Here is a 9,297-nt window from a genome sequence, read left to right on the forward strand (position 1 = left end):
GGCCAGGAGCTCGCTTTCCAATTGCCGCTGGGCAACGACCCGTGCCCCGTACAGAACGAAGCCCCAGGAAAGCAGCACGACGGCTGCCAGCGCCTGCGGGACAAAGCACATTGGCGACAGCCGCATCGGCGGACTCCTTCCAGCCTCCCCCACCCCGCTGTTTTCCACCAGGTCCCGGTGTCTCACGAGCAGCGAGAGGCACACCCAGCCCTGCTGCCCGCGGGACGGGCGGCCTACCCCGCTTCCCCGAGCGGCACACCCGAGGCTGCCCACCCCCGCCGGCCGCGGCACGCACCAGGCGGCAGAGTGGGCGCGGGTCGCGGGTGGCGGGCACCGGCGGAGCCATGGCAGCGTCGGCGATGGCGGCGGTAGCCCCTCCTCCAGCTCACGCGTCACACCGCCTCCGCCGCGAGCGGAAGTGACAACAGGGAGCAGCGGCTGCGTTCCGGTCCCGATCCCGATCGCGGCCCCGGCAGGCAGCGCGGCACTGGCCGGCGGGGGGGGGGGGGGGGGGGCGGCCGTTCCCGTGGCAACGCCGCGCTCGCTGCCATGGCGGAGCCGCTGCGGCGCCCGGCGGACGCGGCTCGGCGCCGCCGCCGCACACCAGGCGAGGAGCGGCGGGAGGCCTCTGGCGGCGGGCGCTGCCGGACGCGCCACGACCGGCTGAAGGCGGCCGCAGCCCCGGCCCGCGCGAGGAGCGAGGGCCCGGCAGCCGTGAGTGCGAGCGGCGGGCGTGGGCGGGCGGTGTCGCAGCGGACTCTTCCCGGGGGAAGGCGAGCGGAAGGGCGGGCAGCGTGGCACCGGGCGGCGCGGCACCGGGCGGCGCGATCCCCCTACCCCGGGCCTGCGGGGGCTCGTGACGTCTCGACGTGTGTCCCTGTGCATGTGTTCGGGCTGTCGGCACGCCACGCCCTCCGTGATCCCGTGCTGCGAACGGTGGGCCGGTGAGCTGTAGCATGGCGACATATTTTCACCGAATCACTATGCTTAGGAAAATGTCGATACCCAAAGTGTCTGATCGACTTCTCGATGACCGAGCTTGGCAGCCCAACTGGACACAAAGGCAGCCCGTACCCGACGGTGGGGGTAGGAGTGACACCTGGCTGCTTCTGTGTCAGTCATGGAAACAAAAGCTAATCCAGGCTGGAATAATTCTCTAGAGACTGTCTAGTCCAACAAGCCATGTGTGGCCCAGCGCAGGGGCCCAGCAAAGTATGGGAGGAGGGTACAGGAGCAGGACAAGTCGGTCAAAGCTTAGAAACTCATAGTTTCATAATTGCACCAAGTGCAATTACTTGGTTTAACTCTTAAGGAACAGAGCTATCAGTGCTCATTTTTTCATGTGTAAACACTAGTCTCTTTTGGAATGGACATAAGGTGGAACACAAAATTTCCACTTAACGGGAAAGGGTGAGGGAGCCCTGGCACAGGCTGCCCAGGGAGGGTGTGGAGTCTTCTTCTCTGGAGGTTTTCAAACCCACCTGGACACATTCCTGTGTGACCTGGTTGAAGTGGACCGGCTTTAGTGGAGGATTTCGACTAGATGATCTATAGATGTCTCTTCCAACCCCTACCATTCTGTGATTTCAGGGGTTACCATGTTAATCACAAACTTACTGACCATGTCAAAGTGGTTATTTTTTAGTGGGAAAGAACACAGAATCCTGCCTGTTACCTTCTGTAGTGGTTTTACCCAGGCCAGGTTTTTGGTAGTGGTGGGAGCCACAGGGATGGCTTTTTTAAACAAATATCTACCAGAAGCTTCCCCTGTAACTGAGAGGGTTAGGGCCAGTCTGTTCTAAGATGGACCCACTGCTGACCCAGGCCTGGCCAATTAGTGATGGAGGTGATGTTTGCTGTGACTAATGAATTTGAAAAAGAGAAGTAGTTGTTGTGCAGTTGCTAAACTGCAGCAGCAACAGGGAGTGAGAATGTGAAAGCATCTCCATAGACACCAAAGTCAGTGGAGAAAGAGGGTGCTTAGGCCCTAAAAGACTCCCCTGTGACCTGTGGTGAGGACCATGGTGAGGCAGCTGTGCCCCTGCAGTCCATGGAGGCCAGCAGGGAGCAGAGATCCACTCATAGCTGTGGTAGTTTAGCCCTGGCCAGGTGCCAGGTGTCCACCATGTTGTTCTATCACTACCCCACCTAAACTGGACAGGAGAGAGAGAAATATAACGAGAGGTTTGTGAGTTGAGGTAAGAATGGAGAAGTCGCTCAGCAATTAGCATCATGGGCAAAATAGACTTAGCTTGGGGAGAAAAAGGTTTGATTTATTAATGAACAATCAGAACAGAGCAGGATGATGAGAAATAAAACTTAAAACACCTCCCTTCCCCTATCCTTCTTCTCAGGACTCTCCTTCCTTTCCCCCAAATGGTGCGGGAGATGGGACATGGGGGGTTACAGTCAGTTCATTACAGATGGACTTTGCTGCTGCTTCTTCTCAGGGGGAGGCTTCCTTACACTTCACACTGCTACACTGTGGGGTCCCTCCCACAGGAGACAGTCCCTCATGAACTTCTCCAGCGTGGGTCCTTCCCATGGACTGCAGCTTCTCACAAACTGCTCCAGCATGGGGCCTCCCACGGGGGCAGCTTCTCACACCCTGTCCCAACGTGGGTCATCCACCGGGAGAACAGTCCTTCAGGTACCAACTGCTCCAGCCTGAGTCCCTCACAGGATCACAAGTCCTGACAGCAAACCTACTCTGGTGTGGGCACCTCTCTCCCCACAGACTCCCAGGTCCTGCTAGGAACTTGCTCCAGGGTGAGCTTCCCACGGAGTCACAACCTCCTTCAGACATCCACCTGCTCCAGCATGGGCCCCAGTGAGTGAATCTCTGCTTCCCAGTGGCCTCCATGGGCTGCAGGGGCACAGCTGCCTCACCGTGGTCCTCACGGCATATCATAGGGGAGTCTTTCTTCCAGGGCCTAAGCACCCTCCTCCCTCTCCTTCTACACAGACTTTGGTGTCTGTTTAGATGTTTTCACATTCTCACTCCCTGTAACTGCTGCTGCTGTTTATCATCTGGCCAGCAACATCTTCCCCTTCTCAAAAACATTAATCACAGGGGTGTTATCTCAATCACTAATTGGCCAGGCTTTGGTCAGCGGTGGGTCCATCTTAGAATTGACTGGCACTAGCCCTAACAGGTACAAGGTAAGCTTCTTTGTCTAAAGAATCCACCCCTGTAGCCCCCCACCCTCACCAAAACCTGACCCAGGCAAAAAAACACTACACCTTCATGTATGCCAGCATGATTCAAACTCTGTGTAAAACTTACAACACTGAAGAGCCAGGTTGTGCTATCTCTTTGGTATTCCCTTAGTGCAACTGCTGGGCCTTCTAACTGTAAACAAAGCTGATCCAGTTTTCTGTATCTAGACTTTCAATGTTTTTGTCCCTCTGAGATAGCAGTGATCTTTTGTTTCTTTCTTTTGTAGGGCATGACTTCAGGAGATAATGAGTTTTCAGGAGATGGCCACTTTTCACCAAAAGCTGGCACCAGCAAGCTGCCAACAGATGCGTCTCCTGACTCCAAATGCCCTATCTGCCTTGATAGATTTGACAACGTTGCATATCTAGACCGCTGCTTGCATAGATTCTGTTTCAGCTGTGTCCAAGAGTGGTCAAAGAACAAAGCAGAATGTCCTCTCTGCAAGCAACCCTTTTTTTCCATCTTCCATACAATTCGTGCTGAAGATGACTTTAAGGAGTACGTACTCAGCCCTTCAGAAACCAGCTCTTTCGCGAGCCCTGATGGCCGGAGGTTTCGTTACCGCACCACCTTAACAGGGGAACGACGGACTGGCAATTCCCCTTCTCGAAGGACGCTGTACCCTCTGGATAATGGGATATTGTTTGAAGGGCTGTCAAGTGAGCCAGTACAGCAGAGGCATGGAGAGATTCAGCAGATGATGAGGAGGCTGGCCTCAAGGAGACAAGCGAGTGCTGAGGGCAGGTCTCTGCGACAGATTCAAGAGGAGGACATGATCAACTTCCGCAGGGCTCTGTACCGGACTGGGGTGCGTATTCGCAGTATTCAGGATGGCGGCCGCTATCGAGACATTTCAGCAGAGTTTTTCCGCCGCAACCCTGCTTGCCTTCACAGATTGGTTCCTTGGTTGAAGCGAGAGCTTACAGTCCTGTTTGGTGCTCGTGGATCTTTGGTTAATATTGTGCAGCACATGATCATGAGCACCGTGACTAGGTATGATCTAGAAAGTCAGGCCTTTGCTGATGATTTAAAGCCGTTTTTGCTGAATCGGACAGAACACTTTTTACATGAATTCATCAGTTTTGCCCGTTGTCCTTTTAACTTAGAAGCATATGATCAACATGCCAATTATGACTGTCCTGCTCCATCATATGATGAAGCAAGCCGCTCAGACTCGTCAGTTATTACAATATCTCCGGATATGGCATATCCTCCAGGGACAGATAACAGTTTATCTGTGACTGGTCTTGGTCAGGCCCCCTGGGACGATGAAACTCCAGGGCCTTCCTATTCCATTTCAGAAGAGGTTCATGCAACCATAGCTTCTCCTCTGGAGACATCAGGAAGTTCAGATGAGGGCTCAGCTACAAAGAATCAAAGGACCAAACTGCAGACTCAGCCCCAGGCTAACACCGACTCAAACAGCAGTGACTCTTCCTCAGACAATTGTGTTATTGTTGGGTATGTTAAGCCATTAGCTGAGAGGACACCAGAAGTGGTTGAGCTGTCCTCGGACTCTGAGGAGTCCATCAGGGAAGAGAAAAAGGAAGATACAAAGAAACAGCAACCAATCCAGTGTCGCAACTGGAGTGACAGTGAACCAAGCAGGAGTTTATCACCACATTCCCCCACATATAAGGAGGATGTAGGTAGTTGCAGAAGCTGCTTATCTCCTGCAGTTGAGAAGACAGAGTCAAAAGATGATACGAAGAGCAAATGTAAGATCAAAAGTCTGTCTCCACGGGACTTGAGCTGGAGTGTCTCTCCAGGGAGTGACACAGTATGCTTCCCTTGGAGTCACAGGTTGTCAAGAAAGAGGAAGTCCAGGAGCCCACGGTCTTGTTCACGGAACAGTCGAGGTAGTCATGGCCATCGGTCTAGGAGGAAGCATCGGAGCAAGAGCCAGCCTAAAAAAAGACGATCAAGAAGCAGAGACAGCAGCAAACACAGGAGCAAAAGAAGAAGCAGGAGGTCAAGGGTTCATGACAGTAAAGTCTCTCTAAGTCGTGAGAGCACACTGTCCAGAGAAGTAAGTAGATCACGATCACGTAGCAAAGGTCATGGCAGAAGATCGAGAAGCCGAGACAGTGACCGTTATTATGTAAGAGACAGTTATCAAAACAGATACCAGTGGGGTTATGCTTTCTGCAGTCGAAAGCCATTCGGAGATGGCTATGAGTCTTCCAGGAGGAGAACTCAGTCCAATGCCCTCTATTCAAGGCACACTGCTAGTCCAGAGTACAGGATACGATCATTTATTGAAAGGACAGATCCACATGGCCAGAGAGGACTTCATGAGAGACATTATTACTGTTATGAAAGATGCAGGTCAAGGAGCCGGTCAAGCAACCGGTCAAGGACCCCTTCTGGAGGGACTGACAGAATGAAAAGTGAAAAACCTGGTGGAAAAAGGAAGTACAAAACTCGCCACTTGGAGAATACATTAATGGAGAGCACAAGTCTAGAAAGAGAAAATGACTCCAAGAAAACTTGCTCAAAATTCAATGACTGCTACAAAAATGAAGACAGCTTTTCAGACAATCGGGCAAGCGGCGAGACGAAGCGTAAGAAAAAGAAAAAATACGTGAGAAGTCCAAGTGTGGAAATAGTCTATGAAGGTAAGGCAACAGACACAACAAAACATCTTAAAAAGAAAAAGAAAAAGCATAAGAAGAAACACCGGAGACATCATGTGAATAATTCTGCACATTCTTCTCCAATGGTGATTACGATTGATAGCGATAGTAGCAAGGAGGCAGAAAGTACCGAATGTGACAGGAATATTACCTGGACAGGCACAACTCGGATAAATGAGAGGGGAAATGAGTCTCCATCTTCTTTTCTGGGAAGGACAGGATGTGGAGATGTTTACAGAGTTGATGGTGAAGCTGGAGGAGCAGCAAAAAAGCATGGTATTCCTTCCAGAAAAGGGGACTTAAATGATGACATTAGAAACGCTGATCTTGAGCTTCGAGAAACAGCAGCAGATCGGAGTATTGTAGGGGATACCAGCAGCAACAGCCCTCATTCAGAAACTGTAACCAGCTATGTTCAAGAAGCACCAGCAGCGCCTTCCAGTCAACTGCCTTCGCCCAGGATTTCCTTCCTAGAATGTCCAGAGAGACAACCGTTGATACTAAGACTGCCAAAGAGTCTTGTCAACACGTCCTCTTGGTTTGATTTCCCAGAAGAAAAAATGTAGCACACTTTCCACCGAACACTTCTTAAAATTGTGATGTTCTAACTGCTTTTTTTTTTTTCCCTTTAGAAATAAGAAAAACACCTGGTGTGATTTGTGTGTGTAAAAAGATGTCTGGGAAATGTATTAAAACCTTTGAATGTGTATGCACTTTTAAGTCAAAGAATACTCCTAGTACATAACTTGTAAAGTTTCTCAGAAGACTCTTTGGAAGTTCTAATTTCGTAAAGCCATTGTGTATTCTTGTAGTATGTAAAATATATCCATAGAGTATTTCAAAGTTTTGTCTAGAACAAAAAAGGAGTCCAAACCAAAAGCCAGAAATTGCATTTTATGGGGATTGTTTTTCCTAGACAGAGGAAAAATTGCTTTTAGGCTGAATTCTACATTAATTTTATTCTATTTGATTTAAGATGATAGTGTGCTGAAAAGTAGTCAGCAATTTCTATATAGACTTGTCCTTAGGACTTCCGGTATTATAGAAGTGAACTACATGAAATTGCAAATAAAGCAATAAGACTTTTTTAAAAATCAGTTTTAACGTGTGAACTGTGTACCTTTCAAACAGAACATTGGTCTTGCAGTTTTAGGTGTCTTACCAGTAGAGACTATTGGATATTTGTGCTGTCAGGACTACTTAAGTTGGAAGGGACCTCTGGAGCTCATCAGATTTCAGCCTTCACTGAAAGCAGGGACAGCCTCACTCAGATTGGTTAGGATTTGTTCAGTTTGTAATATTCACAAAGCTGGAGGCCTGTCTGTGCTACCTCTTCTATGTTTGAGTATTTCCATAGGAAACACGTGGGTTTTTTTCCAAATTTCCTTTGTTGTGTTTTCAGTGTTGCTGTCTACACCTCCTGCCTTCTGTCTTGTTGCTGTGCAGCTCTCAAGGAGTGTATTTTCCTCTTCTATATGCTCTACCACTACATACTTGGAAGACGCCTGTCTTTTCTATAGTATTGACAATGGAGCAGCTCCTCCTGACCTCATTGCTTTAGGCAATGTTCACCCATCTCAAGTCACCCTAGATGTTCTGCTGCATGAATGTGCAAGGCACAGGGCTCAGGTAGGGTCTTGTGCTCCAGATTTGGGCATTGTGTTCACAGCAGTAGGCCCCAGGGCTGAACCAGGAAGTGGCCTTCTGTCTCTTGCATTACTACCTCCATGAGTGATGGGTTTGACCTCTGCCTGCCAGATACCCACTTGCTTCCCGTCCTCCATATGGTGGGCAAGAAAATCAGATGAGAAAGCTCATGGGTTGACAGAAAGACAGGAAGATCGCTTAACAAGTACTGTCACAGGCCCAATAGACTGATGAACAATTAATTTCATTTATTGCTAATGAAAGATGGAGTAAGATGGTGAGAAACAAAGACAAAATTAAAACCACTTTCCCCTTCCTTCACCTCAGGCTCAATTTCACTCCTTCTTCCTGACCCTTCTACTACCTTCTCTCCAGTTGTGCACAGGGGGAGGGAATCGGGGCTGTGGTCAGTCCGTAATGACTTCCCTGTCTCTGCTGCTCCTTCATCCTTCCTGCTTACACTTGTTGTTCTGCTTTAGCATAGCTACTTTCTACTGAGTGCACTCATTCAGGAATGGACTGCTCCAGCAGGTGTTCCCACAGGGTCGCAAATCCTGACAGAAAACCTGCTCCTAAACAATGCTGTAGTTCCTACCAGAAACCTGCTCTGCATGGGGTCTCTGTGGGCCGTAGCTTTCCTCGGGGCATCTCTACCTGCTCTGGCATGACTGCAGTGCCAATATCTGCTTCACCATGGACTTCTGTGGGCTGCAGGGACAGGACCTGCCTCCTCGTGGGCTGCACCACACACTGCCAGGGAATATCTCTGCTGGATTCTGGAGGACTTCCCCCTGCCTCCTTCTCTGACTCACAGCTGTTTCGTGTATTACTTTCTTCTCCCACAGCTACCCTGTGACATTTTTTACCCTCTATATTGGAGGCACCATCAGCATGGCTGGTGGGCTTTGCTGTGTCCTGCAGTGACTGTTTTGGAGCCAACTGGGAACCATCTGTGTCTGGCACAGGGCAGGCCATGATCTCTTCTCACAGAGGCCTCCTGGCAGCTACCAAAAATTTTACAGATAAACTCATTGTTCCCCGGTTTGACAGATGTGGATCCAACACGTCAGCTGTTGGTTGATTGAGTGTGCAAAGATAGTGATGAGCAAATCTGACAGCACTGAAGACTCGGTATCTAAATCACAAAGTGAATGATTTCATCAAGCTACTGAACATGTGTTTAAGTCTTTACCTGCAAGGGACAGCGATTTCAAATCTATTTGAGGTTAACAAGGGTGATAAAACCCCCTTCAAGATTTTCATCACTTCCAAGGGTGCTATTCTGTCTGGAGCCTGGGGGATTTTTGGAGGGGTTGTGGAGTCACTTGCTGCAGTGGCAGGGAGGTGGAAAGATTTGCATGAGGATGAGTGTTCTCTCAGAAGGTCGGGCTGATATTGAAGATCAGTTTTTGGTACTAGTAGAGGAGAACATGACGGGTGTGTACAAAGCTCTGTTTTGCCAAGGTCTGCTCTTAGAGGTGTTACCAATGAGCAATAACAGAACTGGAGGCACCACACCAGGAGAGGAAACTTCCTAATATTTAGGCTCAAGCTTCCACCACTGGGGACCTTGCCTGTGTTATGGAGGAGGAGGAGGTGCTGTCCTCCTAGACAGCTGCTATCTCTGCTGCTGGATGGACTGAGGTGAGCTATATAGCTCCCCAGGATGATAGAAGGGAAGGGAGCAAGACCTAGCCTGGGGCAGGAAGTGGCCACCACTCAGCCTCCACCAGCCCTGGAAAAGGGATTTGCACATCCTAGGGATGATGCACAGCAAGTTCACGTTAAGTGGCC

General features: G+C 49.9%; 1 protein-coding gene across 3 annotated transcripts; it reads left to right on the forward strand.

The window, feature by feature from the left end:
- The first annotated feature begins 549 nt into the window (after positions 1 to 549).
- TOPORS (TOP1 binding arginine/serine rich protein, E3 ubiquitin ligase) lies at positions 550 to 6,950 on the forward strand. Of its 3 annotated transcripts, none has more exons than XM_062019048.1 (2): positions 550 to 714; positions 3,447 to 6,950. In XM_062019048.1, exons 1-2 carry the CDS (start codon positions 550 to 552, stop codon positions 6,420 to 6,422), a joined length of 3,141 nt encoding a protein of 1,046 aa, XP_061875032.1. In that variant the 3' UTR covers positions 6,423 to 6,950. The 3 variants fall into 3 exon arrangements, with proteins under 3 accessions (XP_061875032.1, XP_061875033.1, XP_061875034.1); XM_062019049.1 differs by lacking the exon at positions 550 to 714 and adding an exon at positions 747 to 1,086; XM_062019050.1 differs by lacking the exon at positions 550 to 714 and adding an exon at positions 747 to 944.
- Positions 6,951 to 9,297: the final 2,347 nt, after the last annotated feature.

The sequence above is a fragment of the Colius striatus genome, chromosome Z (genome assembly GCF_028858725.1).
Source record: "Colius striatus isolate bColStr4 chromosome Z, bColStr4.1.hap1, whole genome shotgun sequence".
NCBI lineage: Eukaryota > Metazoa > Chordata > Aves > Coliiformes > Coliidae > Colius > Colius striatus.